The sequence below is a fragment of the Vicia villosa genome, linkage group LG6, assembly GCF_029867415.1.
Source record: "Vicia villosa cultivar HV-30 ecotype Madison, WI linkage group LG6, Vvil1.0, whole genome shotgun sequence".
Lineage (NCBI taxonomy): Eukaryota > Viridiplantae > Streptophyta > Magnoliopsida > Fabales > Fabaceae > Vicia > Vicia villosa.
The window spans coordinates 92,686,350-92,708,463 of record NC_081185.1 but is presented as its reverse complement, the minus strand read 5'-3'; the positions used below and the strand labels follow the sequence as shown (position 1 = coordinate 92,708,463).

Genomic DNA, 22,114 nt, shown 5'->3' with positions numbered 1-22,114 from the left:
TCAGGATGACCAGATTCAACCACAGCTTTAGCTTCCTTTAGTGAAGGCATGGGAGCCTCCAACTTCTTATTGTCAACATAAGGGATCTTGATAGTCTGGACAGCCTCAAAGGCTTGGCAAGGCGTCTCGTGGACCTCTCCTTCCACATCAATATACCTAAAGGACGCAAGATGGCTTACCACGTGTTCTTCCTCCCCACATATTGTGACTATCTATCCTTGAGTCGCGAATTTGAGTTTCTGATGCAATGTGGAAGTCACGGCCCTAGCGGCATGGATCCATGGACATCCCAGGAGACAACTGTAAGACGGGTGGATATCCATCACAAAGAAAGTAATAGTGAAAAGCTGAGGGCCTATCATTATTGGCAAGTCAACCTCCCCAAACACTGATCTCTTCGACCCATCAAAGGCTCTCACTGTCAATTCACTCGGCCTTATCTCGACACCAGAATAATCTAGCCTCATCAAGGACGACTTCGGCAACACATTCAAAGAAGATCCATTATCCACGAGAACACGTGATAACATAGTCCCTTTACACTCCACCGATATATGTAAAGCTCTATTGTGGTTTTTACCTTCGGGAGGCAGATCAGCATCGGTGAATCCCAATCCATTACCAGCATTGATGTTTGACACCACTCCTTCAAGTTGATTCACTGAAATTTCTGGAGGGACAAAGGCAGTACTTAGAAGCCTCTATAAAGCATTTCGATGTGTCTCCGAACACAAGAGCAACTGTAAGATCGAAATCTTTGATTGAGTTTGACTCAGTTGGTCAACCACTTTATATTCACTCTTCTTGATGATCTTTAGGAATTCTTCCATTTCTTTGGCCACAGTGTCCTCAGAGTTAGAGCTTTGCCCCTGATCCACTGTATCTTCTACCACTCTTTTCCCTTTTGCTTGAGCTAGAGCTTCTGCATTTTCATCGTGAGTATTCTGGGGAGGATTGAAAATACGACCACTTCTTGTCATCCTTCCAACGCCAACAACATTATCCACATCTTCTTTCTCAACCGGCATTTTAATCTCATACTTGGCCCCTTGGTAGAAAACTTCTCCGCCATAATTCCATGGGATTGCTTTTTCACTAGTATACGGAACGGGACCAGGCAACGTAATGACCAAGGGCGGCGCTCTGGCAGGAACTAGAATCTTAGCAGGAGTATACGGGATGGATACCACATTAACTGCATTTTCAAGCCTTTCAGGACGTCGCTTAGCTCAAACTGTAGATACCCACTATCCATCAACTGTTGAATCTCACTTTTCACCTTATCACAAACTGTGGACACGGTCATGCAATTAGTACAGAATTCTCCACAACCAGAGTATAGACCCATCCTCAATAAATCTGACTTCAATAATGGCAACAATGAACCCAATTCAATCACATCCTTGGCCAAGCAAGCGTCTTCAACAACCTCGATGGCATTTGCAGCATGAGTTCCATGGGGAGGCATGGGATTTTGAACAACATTAGGTCCTTGAGTAAGAGTGAACTCAATGGCCTTAGAGTCGAGAAGATTTTGAACCAGATTTTTCAATGCTTTACAATTTTCAATATTGTGCCCAGGTGCCCCAAAGTGGAATTCACATCTTGCATTGGCATCCCAATTAGGAGGCAACTTTGCAGGAGTGGCTAGAGTCCTTAATTGTACTAACTTCAAATCGAGGAGATATGGCAGTACTTGAGCATATGTCATTGGGATCGGATCGAAAACCCTTTCTGGAATTTTCGGTCGTTGTTGATACTGACGTGGCGGATACCCTTGTTGTTGATGTTGGAAGGGAGTATTTGGTATAGTCACAGCGGCTATTTGTTGATGAGCCTGATTTCTGCCCCCGCCATAGTAAGCAGCACTAGTCTAACCTTCCCTCTTCATGGCAAACCCATTGTATGGCTTCTTTCCACCAGCCCTAGAAGAGGAACTAGCAGCACTTGGATTCTGTATTCTACCAGCCTTAATCCCACTTTCAATTCGTTCACCAATCATAACCAACCCAGCGAAACTCGAGGATGCAGAGCAGGCGGAGTAGTATTGGCCCTCCAGAGTGTTGGTGAATAGGTCCATCATCTCTCTTTCCAACATAGGTGGCTGGACTCTAGCTGCCAACTCGCACCATTTCTGCGCATATTCTTTGAAAAACTCATTAGCTTTCTCGGCTAGATTCTATAACTGAGTGCGATTCGGGGCCATGTCAACATTATACTGATACTGCTTCACGAAGGCCTCAACTAGGTCCCTCCAACTTCGGATGTGAGTTCTCTCCAACCTCATATACCATTCCAAGGAGGCCCCAGTCAGGCTATCTTGCAAAAAATGCATCAGCAGTCCTTCATCCTCAGAGTATACATGCATTTTGCGATAGTAAGCTCAAACATGTGTCTTAGGGAAAGTATTACCCTTGTATTTCTCAAAATCAGGTACTTTGAATTTCAGTGGCACACGGACGCCAGGAACCAAACCCAAATCACTGATATCCATACCAAGTCCTTGGCCTTCCATTGCCCTCATCCTCTCTTCCAAACCTCTAAACATCCTTCCAGCGTCATGTGGAAATCCCCATTCACTTTCAGGAAACAAGTCTTCATGTCGGTCCTCTTCCAACACGGGGATAGCAGCAACCCTTCTGATTTGTTGTGTGGTTTTTGTTAGACGCTGGCCTAAGGATCTAGAGGGGGGGTGAATAGATCCTACACAGTTTTTCCGGAATTATTACAGACTATAGCGAAAGCGGTTCTGAATCGACTTGTGTCTATTCCGGACCGCTATTGCAAAGAGTTATATGTGTTACAAAACTACAAAATAGTTGAAATCACAGATAAAGAGATATGCTATCGAATCAATACGTGTCACAACTGAATATCAATTAACTTCTAGATTGACAAACTGTGATTTGCAATGCAGTAAGGTGGATTAAGCAAATAGACAAACACTTGGTGACAATATTCAGATTCATGCTAATTCAAGATGTGGTGAATTGTGATGTTTATACAGAACTTTTAATTCACAATTTTAACACTTGAATCATTGATCAATTTAGCAATTATACCAATTATGAACAGAATGTAAAGGAAAAGATAAAAGCGATAAGAACACGATATTTGTTTAGGCAGTTCGTCGACCGTCCTCGCTACGACTACGTCTGCCCCCAATTCCAAATTGAAATTGGGAAAACTTTCATTAATGTTGAAAGCAGTTTATACAAAGAAGATAACAAAGCGATAAACGATAAACCAATTATGTCGATCCTTTGAATCTTCTTCCCCCTTAATCTTGAGCAAGATCAAGGTTATCCAAGAGCTTCACTTCGATTCCCTTCTGCATTGTCTTGATTCCTTGAACTCCCCATTCCTCAATCGTTACACTCAGCCGAATCCTCAATGAACGCCTCTTGATAAAAACCCCCAAGAACCACCCGTCGTGGAGGACAAAACCCGCAGATTTTATTCACCAACAAACCCCACAAACCTTCTCCCACTAGGAATCTTCAATTCCGTTCCATGGATGTTATCGAACTCATCACTAACCCGCAACGCAAGAATGATTATGTGTAATTGTGTTGGAGATGACGAAGAACGAAGATGAGAAGCGTTTGTGTATCTTTCAGTCGTTGGTGTTTTAGAATAATTAACCCTTGCACAATATATATGATTGCATAACAGTTGGAGCCAAGAATAACTGAATTTTGGACTTTCTTGATCAGTTAGGTCGACCTCTTGTAGAGGTTAGGTCGACCTAGCAGTGCTTGCAGAATTTTGCTCCCAGTTAGGTCGACCTGTTTAAGGAGTAGGTCGACCTAGCAGACTGATATGAAGATTTCTTCATTTTAGGTCGACCTAAATGATCTGTGAGTCGACCTAGCAGAAGTATATGGATTTTTCTCCATTTCAGGTCGACCTGGGTTGACGGTAGGTCGACCTAACTGCTGATTTTCTGGGTTCTTCTTGTTCTGCTTGTGTTGAGTCGACCTATATGCATAGTAGATCAACCTGTACTATCATGAGTGATCAATGCTTGCTTTTCTTTGAGTTTTCTGCTCCTGCCTTGTTGTTTGATTGCTTATTTGAGTTTGCCATGAATCAAAAACATCTTTGAGTGTAATCTTGTATTCACATACTCCCCCTTTTTGATGATGGCAAACCAATAGTCAAAGCTTTGGTAATAAGTGATGAGGACAGTGATGAAGACTCAGCAAGGCTCCCCCGTACATCCAGCATCTATCTCTCAACCAAGCAATCTCTTCACAAAGCTCCCCCGTACACTCAGCATCTATTGCATCTATCTCCCCCTTTGACAACATCAAAAAGAGAAACAAAGAAACAGAAGAGGAGAGTAGCAAGAGAAATAAAGAATGCCGGTATTCATAGAAATAGATAAATGTAAATAGTGAAATCATAAGAACGAAACATGTTTTAAAGAAACCCCACAACATACATAGTAGTCCAAGAGATTGATAACAAACAGCACAAAAGGTACTACATCATATAAAATTTTAACATAATGCTTAATGACATGAAATGCAATGAAATGATGATATGATGAATAATGCATCCTAACGCCTGCCCCTTCTTCCTCTTCCTCTTTGAAATGTATGAGGTCGATCTTCTTCAACCTGTTCCAACAGATCCAGCACAGACATGTTGAGAGTGTTGAAGCTTTGGCTTATGTTAGCATGGCGATGCAATGCCGTTTCCTCAAACTGATTTTGTCTTAGAGTGGAGTTGGAGGAAAACGTCTCAAAATCGCTTTTGTGATCTTGAACTAAGTTGTACAACGATTGATATTGTTGTTGTTGTTCGTCATAGCGATCTTGTTGGAGCTGTTGCATTTGTTGGAATTGGAGCTGTTGAGTGTCGAAGTGTTGTTGTTGTAGGAGTTGCATGTTCTCTAACATGGAGATGATGTTGGTTTGATCCGGCGGAGGCGGAGCTGTGTATCCCCAAGGGATATCCTCTTGTTGTGGCGGAACATATCTCCAATTTGCATCCGTATCTTGTGCTACATCTTCCATGTGGTGATCATCAACATTTGCATTGTCTTGATCAAGTCCCTCTTCTTCATTTCCTGCATTGTTTCCAAACTCCGTTGGGTCATCATAATTGTAAATGACCTTCCCGGTTCCCTTCTGAAGAAGATAGTAGGTTTTCCTAACCGGATTCCAATGGTATCCCATAAGAGTCAAGGTAGTTTGTGAGAATTCTTGAGATTGGTGTATGCTGATGTAGTGTAGGTGATCAAGCCGCATACCGAAGTGATTAACAATTGTTTGAATGATTGATCCATAACACAGGGCTGTAGTTTTCTGTTGGACCTCATGAAACTTAGCAGCTAGGAAGTAAGGCCAATGTATACGCGTTCTGTTTTGCAGCAGATACATGAGTATGACTTCATTTCTTTCAATTCTTGAGTAGCCTCCTGCTCTTGGTCGAATGATTCTTGAGATGACCCAATTTAGAAGCCTAGGATCTCTCTTCAGGTGACCGGCTGTTATTGTTTCATTAGGTTTGTCAAAGACGGAAGGATCTTTGAGGATAGACTTCATGTAGGCCACATGGTCATAGATTCCCGGTACGTCCCCGTCTTCTATACATAATTCATCGCCTACAATTTTGAGACCAAAGATACTAATCCAAGCCCGTTTGTCAACGACATGCGATCTAGAGCCCATTTTGAAACGGAAATTACAACCATCCCCTTTTGTAAATCCTGCATAGAAGGCTCTGACGATATTTTCACAGTACGGAGTATCACATTGCACTAAGGGATGAATATTTTGATGTTCAATTAAAGCAGCGACATCAGGAATATGCATGTTTTTGACAAGATTTGGATCATAGGTATATTGCTTAACAATTTTTCTTTTCATCTGCCATTTCTCAAAATTTTCCCTACAATCAGGATGAACAAGAGCACTTACCGGTTGAGATGATGAACTAGAGGCAATTTCCTTTCCCTTTCTTGATTTTGGAGGCATAGTTGTTGATGATTTTGTGTGAGAAGGATGATTTTGGACAGTTTTGAGTTAGAGGAGTTAGGGTTAGCCGTACCAAATGTGATGAGAATGAGAGGGAATAAAAAATGGAATGTTTTGAATGAATGAGAGTGGGACGGGTCGACCTAACAGACCCAAATCTGGAAAAATTTACGCAGTAGGTCGACCTAAAGTGAGGCTGGGTCGACCTAACAGAAGTAACATGAAAACAGACCAATTTAGGTCGACCTAAATTATTGGTAGGTCGACGCAACTGGACCTTTTTAGTTTCTGTAAAGAAAATTCTTCTGTAGGTCGACTCAAGAACAGAGTAGGTCGACCTAAGTTCCCCTAAATGATGAAAATGCCTTAGAAATGTTTCTATATGATGTATTTTTGCTTTGTTCTTTGCTTGTATGCCCAATTTATGATATGTTATGAATGAGAATGATGAACACATATATTAAATCGAGATATATGAATAAACATACATGAAGTCACTATAAGCATGTTAATTGATAGCATATTATAGTATCAATGAATTTTTTGGAAGTGAACAATGAGCATGTTACCGTTTTCTCAATGTGTATGTGTTTTGTCACCATTTTGTGGAGTCCTCTTGTCAGTGTATCATACTCCTAGACTTGATGATGAATTCGTCTTGTTAGAGAGTTTCATGTCTTGGTTTCTTGATTTTGGGAAAAACTCATCTGGTGTCGATTACTTGATGTTCTCCCGGATGTGGGACAAGATCCCAACCATTTTTCTGATAACAGTAGGTTTAACTTTTCTTGCAATGCAATTTCCCAATTGCTCATCAAGTAATGCGTCCTTTGTGTTTTTCGAGTTAGCTTGTATGCGTGATGTATCTTATACATTTGTGGTGGCCAAGTCACCTACATTTCTTTGCCAAGTATAGTTCCTTGATTTTCTGTCTTTATAGATGACATACCAAGAGTGATATGTCGTCCTTTATGTGTCTTGAGCATCAGCTAACAAGGGACTATCACCTTTTGGCGATGTCAAGACACTTTTCCTGCAAGAATTAATTTAGAGTGGAAGGTCCCCAATCTTCATTGGGTCCTAGATGGTGAGTACAGACATTGTTACACTTAGGCAACCATTGAAATACGCCTTTAGGAACTAAGATTCTCCTAAACTTGCATTTTTCAATAGTATGTCCCTTTTTGAAACAATAATGACAGGTAATATGAGGAGAATATACCGTTTTACCGGTTGATGCTTTAGGTACGAAGGTGTATTTGCTATATGGCGGAGTATAAGATCTCTTGAATTTGTTTGGATCAACCGCAAAGGTCACTTTTGGTTGTAGAGCCTTGTCTAATTTGGTTTTTAAATTTCTCACTTCTTTTTGCCAAATGTGACATGTCTCACAACCAAACCATGACGTAGGATCGATATCAGCTTTATCCTTTTGAATGTCTAACATAGATTGTTTTAAAGCTTCCATATCCTTTTCGGTCTTCTCAACTTTTGATTCAAGGTATGAAAAGATTTTCTTATTTGAGGCCACAAGTTTGAAAGCTTCAATTGCATCTCTATGTAGTTTTTCAAAAGCTAATTTCAATTGATCATGTGATACCTTATCTACAAGTTCAGGTTTAAGATGACTTACAGCTTTCTTTCTCTTGTATTGATGAGCCATAAAGCATAAGTTTGCTAATTCTTCTTCATCGCTTGATGAGCTTTCACTAGATGAATCACTTTCCCATGCTATGTAGGCTCTTTTAGCTTTGCTATGGCCTTTGCTTTGGTTCTTCTCTTTTTCTTTCTCAAGGTATGGACAATCCGGTTTGTAGTGACCGGCTTTCCCACAATTGAAGCATAGCCCTTTGATTTTTCCTTTGTTGTTGTCATCTTGTTTGAACTTAGTTGATTGCTTTCTATAGTTGATCAAGCCTTTGTTAGAATGCTTTGCTCCATTTTTCTTTAGATATTTGTTGTATCTTCGCACAAACAGTCCCATTTCCTCATCATCGGAGTCTTCGTCATTACTTGTATCACTATCCTTTAGCTCTTGTCTTGAGGTCTTGGAGCTTGAAGCTTTTAGAGCTATTGACTTCTTCTCTACCTCTTTCTCCATGTTCTTTTCTTTCTTTGCCCTTTTCTCATGCATGTCAAGGCATTTAAGGTGTTGTTCATGTTCTTCTAGTTTACCAAAGAGAGTGGTAATGTCTAAAGTGTTTAGATCATTTGCTTCCTTTATTGCTGTAACTTTGGGTTGCCATTCCCTGTTCAAACATCTTATGATTTTGTTAGTAGCAACTGCATTTGAAACAGGTCTATCAAGAGAATTTAATCGATTTTTCAGGTGAACGAATCTCTTCTGCATGCTTTCGATGGATTCACCATCTTCCATGTGGAAAAGTTCGAACTCTTGAGTTAGCGTATTGATCCTAGCTAGTTTGACATCATCCGTTCCCTCGTGGGCAACTTGCAATGTGTCCCACATAGCTTTAGCGGATCTACAATGGGAAACGCGATAGTATTCATCAACTCCTAGAGCTGAGATTAGAATGTTTCTCGCTTTCCAATCGTATGCATATTTCTTTTCATCTTCAGCATCCCAAGTATTTTCTGGTTTTGGAACAACTGCACCAGCTTCATTTGTCATAGTGATCTGAAATGGACCATTGACAATAGCTGTCCAGATGTTCCTATCAATTGCATTGATATGGACACACATACAATCCTTCCAATAGTTGTAGTTTTCACCGTTGAAAACTGGAGCTCTATTATGAGCCCCTTTAGGTCCGGAAGCCATCTTTCTACTAAGTGTTTCACGTAGCACGGAATTAACCAGGCTCTGATACCACTTGTTAGACGCTGGCCTAAGGATCTAGAGGGGGGGTGAATAGATCCTACACAGTTTTTCCGGAATTATTACAGACTATAGCGAAAGCGGTTCTGAATCGACTTGCGTCTATTCCGGACCGCTATTGCAAAGAGTTATATGTGTTAAAAAACCACAAAATAGTTGAAATCACAGATAAAGAGATATGCTATCGAATCAATACGTGTCACAACTGAATATCAATTAACTTCTAGATTGACAAACTGTGATTTGCAATGCAGTAAGGTGGATTAAGCAAATAGACAAACACTTGGTGACAATATTCAGATTGATGCTAATTCAAGATGTGGTGAATTGTGATGTTTATACAGAACTTTTAATTCACAATTTTAACACTTGAATCATTGATCAATTTAGCAATTATACCAATTATGAACAGAATGTAAAGGAAAAGATAAAAGCGATAAGAACACGATATTTGTTTAGGCAGTTCGTCGACCGTCCTCGCTACAACTACGTCTGCCCCCAATTCCAAATTGAAATTGGGAAAACTTTCATTAATGTTGAAAGCAGTTTATACAAAGAAGATAACAAAGCGATAAACGATAAACCAATTATGTCGATCCTTTGAATCTTCTTCCCCCTTAATCTTGAGCAAGATCAAGGTTATCCAAGAGCTTCACTTCGATTCCCTTCTGCAGTGTCTTGATTCCTTGAACTCCCCGTTCCTCAATCGTTACACTCAGCCGAATCCTCAATGAACGCCTCTTGATAAAAAACCCCAAGAACCACCCGTCGTGGAGGACAAAACCCGCAGATTTTATTCACCAACAAACCCCACAAACCTTCTCCCACTAGGAATCTTCAATTCCGTTCCATGGACGTTATCGAACTCATCACTAACCCGCAACGCAAGAATGATTATGTGTAATTGTGTTGGAGATGACGAAGAACGAAGATGAGAAGCGTTTGTGTATCTTTCAGTCGTTGGTGTTTTAGAATAATTAACCCTTGCACAATATATATGATTGCATAACAGTTGGAGCCAAGAATAACTGAATTTTGGACTTTCTTGATCAGTTAGGTCGACCTCTTGTAGAGGTTAGGTCGACCTAGCAGTGCTTGCAGAATTTTGCTCCCAGTTAGGTCGACCTGTTTAAGGAGTAGGTCGACCAGAATCCTCTTCTGATGCGTTCTGGGAATATTTTCTTAGATTAGGTCGACCTAGTTGTTGTGTAGGTCGACCTAGCAGACTGATATGAAGATTTCTTCATTTTAGGTCGACCTAAATGATCTGTGAGTCGACCTAGCAGAAGTATATGGATTTTTCTCCATTTCAGGTCGACCTGGGTTGACGGTAGGTCGACCTAACTGCTGATTTTCTGGGTTCTTCTTGTTCTGCTTGTGTTGAGTCGACCTATATGCATAGTAGATCAACCTGTACTATCATGAGTGATCAATGCTTGCTTTTCTTTGAGTTTTCTGCTCCTGCCTTGTTATTTGATTGCTTATTTGAGTTTACCATGAATCAAAAACATCTTTGAGTGTAATCTTGTATTCACATACTCCCCCTTTTTGATGATGGCAAACCAATAGTCAAAGCTTTGGTAATAAGTGATGAGGACAGTGATGAAGACTCAACAAGGCTCCCCCGTACATCCAGCATCTATCTCTCAACCAAGCAATCTCTTCACAAAGCTCCCCCGTACACTCAGCATCTATTGCATCTATCTCCCCCTTTGACAACATCAAAAAGAGAAACAAAGAAACAGAAGAGGAGAGTAGCAAGAGAAATAAAGAATGCCGGTATTCATAGAAATAGATAAATGTAAATAGTGAAATCATAAGAACGAAACATGTTTTAAAGAAACCCCACAACATACATAGTAGTCCAAGAGATTGATAACAAACAGCACAAAAGGTACTACATCATATAAAATTTTAACATAATGCTTAATGACATGAAATGCAATGAAATGATGATATGATGAATAATGCATCCTAACGCCTGCCCCTTCTTCCTCTTCCTCTTTGAAATGTATGAGGTCGATCTTCTTCAACCTGTTCCAACAGATCCAGCACAGACATGTTGAGAGTGTTGAAGCTTTGGCTTATGTTAGCATGGCGATGCAATGCCGTTTCCTCAAACTGATTTTGTCTTAGAGTGGAGTTGGAGGAAAACGTCTCAAAATCGCTTTTGTGATCTTGAACTAAGTTGTACAACGATTGATATTGTTGTTGTTGTTCGTCATAGCGATCTTGTTGGAGCTGTTGCATTTGTTGGAATTGGAGCTGTTGAGTGTCGAAGTGTTGTTGTTGTTGTAGGAGTTGCATGTTCTCTAACATGGAGATGATGTTGGTTTGATCCGGCGGAGGCGGAGCTGTGTATCCCCAAGGGATATCCTCTTGTTGTGGCGGAACATATCTCCAATTTGCATCCGTATCTTGTGCTACATCTTCCATGTGGTGATCATCAACATTTGCATTGTCTTGATCAAGTCCCTCTTCTTCATTTCCTGCATTGTTTCCAAACTCCGTTGGGTCATCATAATTGTAAATGACCTTCCCGGTTCCCTTCTGAAGAAGATAGTAGGTTTTCCTAACCGGATTCCAATGGTATCCCATAAGAGTCAAGGTAGTTTGTGAGAATTCTTGAGATTGGTGTATGCTGATGTAGTGTAGGTGATCAAGCCGCATACCGAAGTGATTAACAATTGTTTGAATGATTGATCCATAACACAGGGCTGTAGTTTTCTGTTGGACCTCATGAAACTTAGCAGCTAGGAAGTAAGGCCAATGTATACGCGTTCTGTTTTGCAGCAGATACATGAGTATGACTTCATTTCTTTCAATTCTTGAGTAGCCTCCTGCTCTTGGTCGAATGATTCTTGAGATGACCCAATTTAGAAGCCTAGGATCTCTCTTCAGGTGACCGGCTGTTATTGTTTCATTAGGTTTGTCAAAGACGGAAGGATCTTTGAGGATAGACTTCATGTAGGCCACATGGTCATAGATTCCCGGTACGTCCCCGTCTTCTATACATAATTCATCGCCTACAATTTTGAGACCAAAGATACTAATCCAAGCCCGTTTGTCAACGACATGCGATCTAGAGCCCATTTTGAAACGGAAATTACAACCATCCCCTTTTGTAAATCCTGCATAGAAGGCTCTGACGATATTTTCACAGTACGGAGTATCACATTGCACTAAGGGATGAATATTTTGATGTTCAATTAAAGCAGCGACATCAGGAATATGCATGTTTTTGACAAGATTTGGATCATAGGTATATTGCTTAACAATTTTTCTTTTCATCTGCCATTTCTCAAAATTTTCCCTACAATCAGGATGAACAAGAGCACTTACCGGTTGAGATGATGAACTAGAGGCAATTTCCTTTCCCTTTCTTGATTTTGGAGGCATAGTTGTTGATGGTTTTGTGTGAGAAGGATGATTTTGGACAGTTTTGAGTTAGAGGAGTTAGGGTTAGCCGTACCAAATGTGATGAGAATGAGAGGGAATAAAAAATGGAATGTTTTGAATGAATGAGAGTGGGACGGGTCGACCTAACAGACCCAAATCTGGAAAAATTTACGCAGTAGGTCGACCTAAAGTGAGGTTGGGTCGACCTAACAGAAGTAACATGAAAACAGACCAATTTAGGTCGACCTAAATTATTGGTAGGTCGACGCAACTGGACCTTTTTAGTTTCTGTAAAGAAAATTCTTCTGTAGGTCGACTCAAGAACAGAGTAGGTCGACCTAAGTTCCCCTAAATGATGAAAATGCCTTAGAAATGTTTCTATATGATGTATTTTTGCTTTGTTCTTTGCTTGTATGCCCAATTTATGATATGTTATGAATGAGAATGATGAACACATATATTAAATCGAGATATATGAATAAACATACATGAAGTCACTATAAGCATGTTAATTGATAGCATATTATAGTATCAATGAATTTTTTGGAAGTGAACAATGAGCATGTTACCGTTTTCTCAATGTGTATGTGTTTTGTCACCATTTTGTGGAGTCCTCTTGTCAGTGTATCATACTCCTAGACTTGATGATGAATTCGTCTTGTTAGAGAGTTTCATGTCTTGGTTTCTTGATTTTGGGAAAAACTCATCTGGTGTCGATTACTTGATGTTCTCCCGGATGTGGGACAAGATCCCAACCATTTTTCTGATAACAGTAGGTTTAACTTTTCTTGCAATGCAATTTCCCAATTGCTCATCAAGTAATGCGTCCTTTGTGTTTTTCGAGTTAGCTTGTATGCGTGATGTATCTTATACATTTGTGGTGGCCAAGTCACCTACATTTCTTTGCCAAGTATAGTTCCTTGATTTTCTGTCTTTATAGATGACATACCAAGAGTGATATGTCGTCCTTTATGTGTCTTGAGCATCAGCTAACAAGGGACTATCACCTTTTGGCGATGTCAAGACACTTTTCCTGCAAGAATTAATTTAGAGTGGAAGGTCCCCCAATCTTCATTGGGTCCTAGATGGTGAGTACAGACATTGTTACACTTAGGCAACCATTGAAATACGCCTTTAGGAACTAAGATTCTCCTAAACTTGCATTTTTCAATAGTATGTCCCTTTTTGCAACAATAATGACAGGTAATATGAGGAGAATATACCGTTTTACCGGTTGATGCTTTAGGTACGAAGGTGTATTTGCTATATGGCGGAGTATAAGATCTCTTGAATTTGTTTGGATCAACCGCAAAGGTCACTTTTGGTTGTAGAGCCTTGTCTAATTTGGTTTTTAAATTTCTCACTTCTTTTTGCCAAATGTGACATGTCTCACAACCAAACCATGACGTAGGATCGATATCAGCTTTATCCTTTTGAATGTCTAACATAGATTGTTTTAAAGCTTCCATATCCTTTTCGGTCTTCTCAACTTTTGATTCAAGGTATGAAAAGATTTTCTTATTTGAGGCCACAAGTTTGAAAGCTTCAATTGCATCTCTATGTAGTTTTTCAAAAGCTAATTTCAATTGATCATGTGATACCTTATCTACAAGTTCAGGTTTAAGATGACTTACAGCTTTCTTTCTCTTGTATTGATGAGCCATAAAGCATAAGTTTGCTAATTCTTCTTCATCGCTTGATGAGCTTTCACTAGATGAATCACTTTCCCATGCTATGTAGGCTCTTTTAGCTTTGCTATGGCCTTTGCTTTGGTTCTTCTCTTTTTCTTTCTCAAGGTATGGACAATCCGGTTTGTAGTGACCGGCTTTCCCACAATTGAAGCATAGCCCTTTGATTTTTCCTTTGTTGTTGTCATCTTGTTTGAACTTAGTTGATTGCTTTCTATAGTTGATCAAGCCTTTGTTAGAATGCTTTGCTCCATTTTTCTTTAGATATTTGTTGTATCTTCGCACAAACAGTCCCATTTCCTCATCATCGGAGTCTTCGTCATTACTTGTATCACTATCCTTTAGCTCTTGTCTTGAGGTCTTGGAGCTTGAAGCTTTTAGAGCTATTGACTTCTTCTCTACCTCTTTCTCCATGTTCTTTTCTTTCTTTGCCCTTTTCTCATGCATGTCAAGGCATTTAAGGTGTTGTTCATGTTCTTCTAGTTTACCAAAGAGAGTGGTAATGTCTAAAGTGTTTAGATCATTTGCTTCCTTTATTGCTGTAACTTTGGGTTGCCATTCCCTGTTCAAACATCTTAAGATTTTGTTAGTAGCAACTGCATTTGAAACAGGTCTATCAAGAGAATTTAATCGATTTTTCAGGTGAACGAATCTCTTCTGCATGCTTTCGATGGATTCACCATCTTCCATGTGGAAAAGTTCGAACTCTTGAGTTAGCGTATTGATCCTAGCTAGTTTGACATCATCCGTTCCCTCGTGGGCAACTTGCAATGTGTCCCACATAGCTTTAGCGGATCTACAATGGGAAACGCGATAGTATTCATCAACTCCTAGAGCTGAGATTAGAATGTTTCTCGCTTTCCAATCGTATGCATATTTCTTTTCATCTTCAGCATCCCAAGTATTTTCTGGTTTTGGAACAACTGCACCAGCTTCATTTGTCATAGTGATCTGAAATGGACCATTGACAATAGCTGTCCAGATGTTCCTATCAATTGCATTGATATGGACACACATACAATCCTTCCAATAGTTGTAGTTTTCACCGTTGAAAACTGGAGCTCTATTATGAGCCCCTTTAGGTCCGGAAGCCATCTTTCTACTAAGTGTTTCACGTAGCACGGAATTAACCAGGCTCTGATACCACTTGTTAGACGCTGGCCTAAGGATCTAGAGGGGGGGTGAATAGATCCTACACAGTTTTTCCGGAATTATTACAGACTATAGCGAAAGCGGTTCTGAATCGACTTGCGTCTATTCCGGACCGCTATTGCAAAGAGTTATATGTGTTACAAAACCACAAAATAGTTGAAATCACAGATAAAGAGATATGCTATCGAATCAATACGTGTCACAACTGAATATCAATTAACTTCTAGATTGACAAACTGTGATTTGCAATGCAGTAAGGTGGATTAAGCAAATAGACAAACACTTGGTGACAATATTCAGATTCATGCTAATTCAAGATGTGGTGAATTGTGATGTTTATACAGAACTTTTAATTCACAATTTTAACACTTGAATCATTGATCAATTTAGCAATTATACCAATTATGAACAGAATGTAAAGGAAAAGATAAAAGCGATAAGAACACGATATTTGTTTAGGCAGTTCGTCGACCGTCCTCGCTACGACTACGTCTGCCCCCAATTCCAAATTGAAATTGGGAAAACTTTCATTAATGTTGAAAGCAGTTTATACAAAGAAGATAACAAAGCGATAAACGATAAACCAATTATGTCGATCCTTTGAATCTTCTTCCCCCTTAATCTTGAGCAAGATCAAGGTTATCCAAGAGCTTCACTTCGATTCCCTTCTGCAGTGTCTTGATTCCTTGAACTCCCCGTTCCTCAATCGTTACACTCAGCCGAATCCTCAATGAACGCCTCTTGATAAAAACCCCCAAGAACCACCCCTCGTGGAGGACAAAACCCGCAGATTTTATTCACCAACAAACCCCACAAACCTTCACCCACTAGGAATCTTCAATTCCGTTCCATGGACGTTATCGAACTCATCACTAACCCGCAACGCAAGAATGATTATGTGTAATTGTGTTGGAGATGACGAAGAACGAAGATGAGAAGCGTTTGTGTATCTTTCAGTCGTTGGTGTTTTAGAATAATTAACCCTTGCACAATATATATGATTGCATAACAGTTGGAGCCAAGAATAACTGAATTTTGGACTTTCTTGATCAGTTAGGTCGACCTCTTGTAGAGGTTAGGTCGACCTAGCAGTGTGTGGACCTCCGATTTTTTTTGATACCGGGCCATACCTCTGATCTGTAGAGATACGTGAACTGACTCTTTTTTGTCGCTTAATGCTTTCGCATTTTGAAAATTCACAGAGTCGCCACCGACCTTTTATTTTATCCAATTAAGGAAAGGTTTATAAAAGACACAGAAAAAAGACCTTTAAGAAATTCTGGGTAAGGGGGTAGGTTATACAAAGGGAAGGTGTTAGCACCCTTTGTATCCATGGTTATCCATGGGCTCTTAAGTTTGCTTAGCTCACTTGTTTTTCGATCACTTTTCAATTGCTCTGAAATTGCTCATATGTGGTTTCAAATACCTTTGTAAATTGAATTTTGTAATGATCCGTGTGTGGATGTATACAAAATGCTTGTTTATCTTTCGAAAGATGTTTTGAAAAGAACGTTAACTTTGTAATAATCCGTGTTTGGATGTATACAAAGTATTGTCTTTTTTTGAATAGTTTTGAAAAAACAACAGTGTATGAGAATTTTGTTTGTTTTGATTTGAGCAAGCAAACTAGGAGGTCTACCCTGAGTTATAAGGTCTTTATCCTATTTCCTTTAAAAATCTATCCTTTCACCGGATATAAAAGCAAGGTTCGATTTTGTACTCAAAACAGTGGAATTTTGACTTTGATTTTGAAAGATTGAAAAGGGATTTCCTGAAGAGGTGCAAGTGTGATTGTGATTGGATTCAGATATTTATCTTTGAAGTTAGTGATCTAACGGTTCAATTTTATCTTTGACATACACGCAGTTTATATTTGCTGGAAATTAAAATGCGGAAATGTAAAGTGCGGAAAGTAAATCTACGCTATTACATCGATTGTGCAGGAAATGTAAACTAGCCTATTTACATGAATTTGACATCCTATACATTTATCTAGGAATTTTAAATTGCAGGAAAAATAAAAGGCATATTTTTGGATTTTTTATGATTGATTTTAATTATAATTAATGCATGATTAATTAAATTAAAATGGAGAAAAAAGATGGAAATATATTTAAACCTAGAAATTAAGTTTAAAATATATACAAAATATTTGTTAATTAATTTTAAAACAAAACTAATTTTTTTTGAATTTTTGGAATTGATTTGAAATTGATTAAGCTAATTAATACATAATTATACAAATAATTATACAAATAATTAAAACTTAAAAAGAAAATTATTCAAAATATGTACAAAATTAGTTTATAGTATATAAACAATATTTAATATAAAGAACAATTTTTTTGATGATTTTTTGATTGGTTAGAATAATTAAAAAGCAAATATATAAATATATACTAATTAATTATGCAAAAATATTAAAATTTTGAAGAAAATAAAATATTTTTATTTCAGAAAATAATATATTATTTTAGAAGTCTAAAAATATTTTTTGTGTATTTTTTGGATTTTTAAAACTATTTTTAATTAATTTAACAAAGAAATTAAATAAAATAGAAAATAAAATAGAAAATAAAAGGATACTGATCCTGTGTGGTAATCAGTGAGGGAGCATGGTGTAGCTACGTTTTTGATGCGTTGGATGGAGAATTAGTGGAGATCTATGGCCCAGATTGAAGTCACATGATGCACATGGATAGAGGGACAACATGTGATCATGCAGAATTTGAATATTCCAGGTGGGACCCACGTGCAGTTGACTGGCGAATGGGAAGAGAAAGATGTGCCACGCGTGCGGTCAAAGATTCAACCTCACTATTCATCATCTTCTTCCTTGGTACCTGCGGATTTTCTTGCAGACTTACCTGCGGATTTTCCTGCGGATTTTTCTTTCTTTTTTTTCATGCTTTTGAACGACCTACAAAATGAAAATAAAAAAAAACAAAGGCCACCCAGATCACCTAATTGGACCCTTCTGAACATGATAGCGTCGTTAGTTTTTCCATTTGAAGCTTGTATCATGGAGAACGAAAGCTTCACATGTTTGAAGCTCAAAAATGGTGGAGCTTCAAAACCACGTTAAAGCTTGCATGTGATCACTCAAACCTACTCTATATCATGCCATGAGTCCATGCAAGTGGTTAGTTTTTATTTTAATCAAGCATGCATGGGAAAACGAAAGTTATATGTGTATGTTCATGTAACACTTTATACACATGCTACGACTCTCATGGGACCAAACAAAGAGCTTATTCTTACTCTATATTGCTTTAGGAGATGATTGGAAGTGATTGTTTGTATTGATATTGATTGGAAATATGAAAATTGAAAATTACAAAGTTATGGAATTTTGAGAGAATTTTGGTGAGTTTTCTTGACTATGCCTTGGCTATTTTCGTGGGTGTGTTGGCTCTCTTTTGTTGCTGAAATATGCTTCTTCATTTATAGGCCTTGAGGTGCTTAAAATTGAAGCTAAAAGCAATGATTGCTTTTGTTGAATTTTGACTTTCAAGCTTGGAACTCAAGCAACCTTGGCTTGCTCTTCACACTTCTTTCCTTGCAGCCTCCTTGCTGCATAATTAAGTGATTATTTGATGAGTCATGCTTGGAAAATAAGCTACCCATTATTCTTCCATTTTCCTTTTTAAATTTAATCTTATATGTGATAAAATTAAATCAAAAAATGGAGAAAAATGATGTGGGCTTTGTCTTGGTCGTGGGAGGCCCATAATATCATGAAAATGATGTTTGAATGCTGAAAACTTGGCCCCATTTGGAAAAAATGCCATTTTGAACAATGTTGATTTCATGTATTTTCCCAAAATTTAGCCAACTTCAACAAGGTGTAAATCCTTCAATTTTTGTCATATGAAGGAGATCTTGCACTTTTTAGAAACCTCAAAGAGTCCTCTAACCAATGTCTTTGGTCTCATGTCAAAATGATTTTTGAAGCTCCTTGTGTGTCCTTTTGAAAAAAGTGTCTTTTTGTTGACTTTGAAAATGACCTGTAATGTCTTTGGTCATATTTTTCAAATGGTGAATCCAATGACCATGGGATCAATGGCATTTGAAATATAATTGAATTTCCTTCAAAACAAGCTTTGGTTTGAATTTTTTGGATGAAGGATGAGAGAGTTATGATCAGTCAAAGTTGAGTTGACTTTTCAGGCAAAAACCCTAATTTTGAATCTTAGGGTTTTGTTGATTTTTGATCTTTCCTTGATGAATTATGATCATCCAATGATCAAATGATGAATCCTTTGACAAAATATGGACTTTGACAAAAAATTTCATTTTTGACTGTCTGTTGACTTTTTGGTCAAACGGGTCGTCTGTTGACTGTTTGAGCTGCTGACGGTGCGTCTGAGTGAATTGAAGTTTGAAAATTTGTATGATGGTACTTTGAGATATATGGATGTGTATGAAATCCATTTGAGCTCTCAAAAACTTGTTGCTCCTGTAAAAACAAGAAAAACCCTGATTAGGGACTGTTTGTGTAGGAGACAGTTAAGCGTACCTGATTTTTGTGCAGTGTTGAGTCTCTGCTAATCGCGTGATATTCAGAAGACTTCTAGCACAAAGATCTTGGAATTTTGAATTGTGAAAGATTGATTTGATTGATGGTACAAAACACTGAGAATTGTACTGCCAGCAGTTTGGCTGTCGACTGACTGTTCAGGTATTGACGTAGCAGTTAGAGTGAAAAATCAACAGTCAAAGTTAATTTTCTTTTTTGTTGTTGTTTTTTGTTTTTGTTTTATGTGAAAAATGAAAGTTTATTTACATGACTTGTTAGAAAAACACAGACATAATAAATAACTAATGTTTACTGTTACCAGTACAGTCTGAGTTTCCTGATTCTGCGCCTGCAAAAAGATTTAACTCTGTACCAATTGTGTCAGTACTATTTATCTGTAAATAAATCAATAGCATGTGTGAAGTAATAAACAGTATTTGGTGTTTGCGTAAGAATAAATTCAACTGCAAGCCAAATTACTGTATAAGAAAGATTCTAAAAACTAAGTATTTCATATGTCAAGATATTTGTTGAAATAAAAATCCATGATTATGTGAGACCATTAATTTTCAGATTGGAGTTTTCTTGAAAAATATATGGGCAAATTTTGGGGTATAACAGTTGCCCCTATTCAATCTTCTTAAACCTGAAGAGATTGCCTGAAATCTGAAGGTAGAAGATGATTGAATATTTAGATGCCCTGAAAATTTGCACTTACCTTGATCAGAAGAGATGTTGGAAGTTGCATTTGAATGTCGTCTGCGAAATGTTGTTGGCAGATTGAAACATTACCTGAGATGGGCTTTCAGATGCCACCTGGTAAATGGGTTGAGGGTCTGTTCATCAGAATGAATCCATTGATTATATCTTGATGAAGGATTTGAAAGTCTTTGTGTTGACTGTTTCGGAATCGTCCAAGGTTACCGCTTTAAGTCTTGGAAGATAATCGTTACGGAACTTGTTCAAAGTTTTTTTAGATTTTGGAAGTTGATCATTGTGGAACTGTCTGAGGTATCGCTTTAGATCTGCAACGTTAGATCGTTTTTGGAACCGTCTGAGGTATCGCTTTAAATCTGCAATGTTAGATCGTTTTTGGAACCGTCTGAGGTATCGCTTTAGATCTGTGATGCTAGATCGTTTTGGAACCGTCTGAGGTATCGACTTTGATCTGTGATGCTAGATCGTTTTGGAACCGTCTGAGGTATCGCTTTGATCTGTGATGCTAGATCGTTTTGGAACCGTCTGAGGTATCGCTTTTGATCTGTGATGCTTGTTTTTGAGTTGGTAAGTGATCAGAATGAATCTTTGGCTTGATTATATCTGAGAGAACCGTTCATGGAATTCAGGTGAACACGGCATGTGATTGAGAACATCTTTGTTGAAGATATCTGCCTACCTGAAAAATCAAGTTAGTGATATGCAATGTTTATGATGCATGTAAATGTGAGATATTCCCGGAGAAATATGCATGTTATGCTGTGTATGAATATGCGCATGATGCATGATGTATGATGTATGATGTATGATGTATGATGTATGATGTATGAATGTGAATATGTGAATGTGAATATGTGAATGTGATGTATGAATGTGATGTCAAGCTTCTAATTGGAAAAATAAATTCCCACTAGTCAGCTGGACATGAATGTATTGTGATCGTTGATGATCTTTTGTCTTGCTTGAGTACCCTCGTCTGGGGAAATTCTTTGAGAACCCGGGTATCCCGTTGAAGGATCTTTGACTACTGCTTGGGGAACCAAAGGTAACTGGAAGTTCTGATGCCCTTTCAAATGGGAATGAGGAAGATGCATAATCCTCCGATGCACTATCTGACCAAGTCCGGGCGCGGGGATCACACCTTTTGAAGATAGTAATCTGGAACAACCCTGCTGGGGGATAAGACTTCTTTTGAAGAGAAAATCTTTTTGAGGAATTTGCTGAGAAATGCGTTTCTCTTGGTGATTTCCTTCTGATGGAATGTTGTCCAGATGATCGGGACATTTCCTGAATGCCATTCCTGTTTTTCCTGGTAAACATCAATCATATTCAAATGCATATGTTCATTCAAAATTATCATTGAGACGCTTACGCATTTAAAACAGAAAAAGTGAAAAGAGCTGCATTGAAAAGAGCCATGATAGGCGGGTTAGCACAGGGAGACAACAATCCTAGAAGTAGGAAACTGTCAGAAAGTTTTGAAAAATATTTATGAAGATAAATAGCTATGTGAAAATGATCCAGTCAAGTTTCAACTCTGCTATTGCCAATCTGTCTTCGAGCATCTCATCCCTTACTTGTTGGAAGAAAGTGATTAGACTGATCGGTGTCTTTGAGGTGTTGAATCTTGATGGTGAGTAGGCAGCTGAACGGAACACAGTTGTATGCTTCATTCCCTAACTTTTGCCTAGGCCGCCCTTTCAGGTTTTCAGCCTACCGGGATTTTTTGTTTAGTCTCTAATTTTTGCCTGGACCGCCCTTTCGGGTTTTCAATCCACCGAGACGCTCATTTTTGCCTAAGTTGCCCTTTCAG

The 22,114-nt window shown here is 38.5% G+C and overlaps 1 protein-coding gene across 1 annotated transcript; it reads right to left on the bottom strand.

Moving 5' to 3' along the window:
* Positions 1-212: 212 nt before the first annotated feature.
* On the bottom strand, positions 213-1,711 carry LOC131614145 (uncharacterized). Its single transcript, XM_058885772.1, has 3 exons — positions 1,318-1,711; positions 786-1,195; positions 213-701 (listed from the first exon to the last, which is right to left on the bottom strand). The coding sequence occupies exons 1-3, from the start codon at positions 1,709-1,711 to the stop codon at positions 213-215; spliced, it is 1,293 nt and encodes a 430-aa protein (XP_058741755.1).
* Positions 1,712-22,114: the final 20,403 nt, after the last annotated feature.

Coding starts and splice junctions, on each gene's coding strand:
- LOC131614145 (XM_058885772.1), bottom strand. CDS start 1,711: ATGACATATGCTCAAGTACTGCCATATCTCCTCGATTTGAAGTTAGTA. Junction 1,196..1,317: donor CTCTGGTTGTGGAGAATTCT/GTACTAATTGCA, acceptor TTGAAAATGCAG/TTAATGTGGTATCCATCCCG. Junction 702..785: donor AGAAGAGTGAATATAAAGTG/GTTGACCAACTG, acceptor AATGCTTTATAG/AGGCTTCTAAGTACTGCCTT.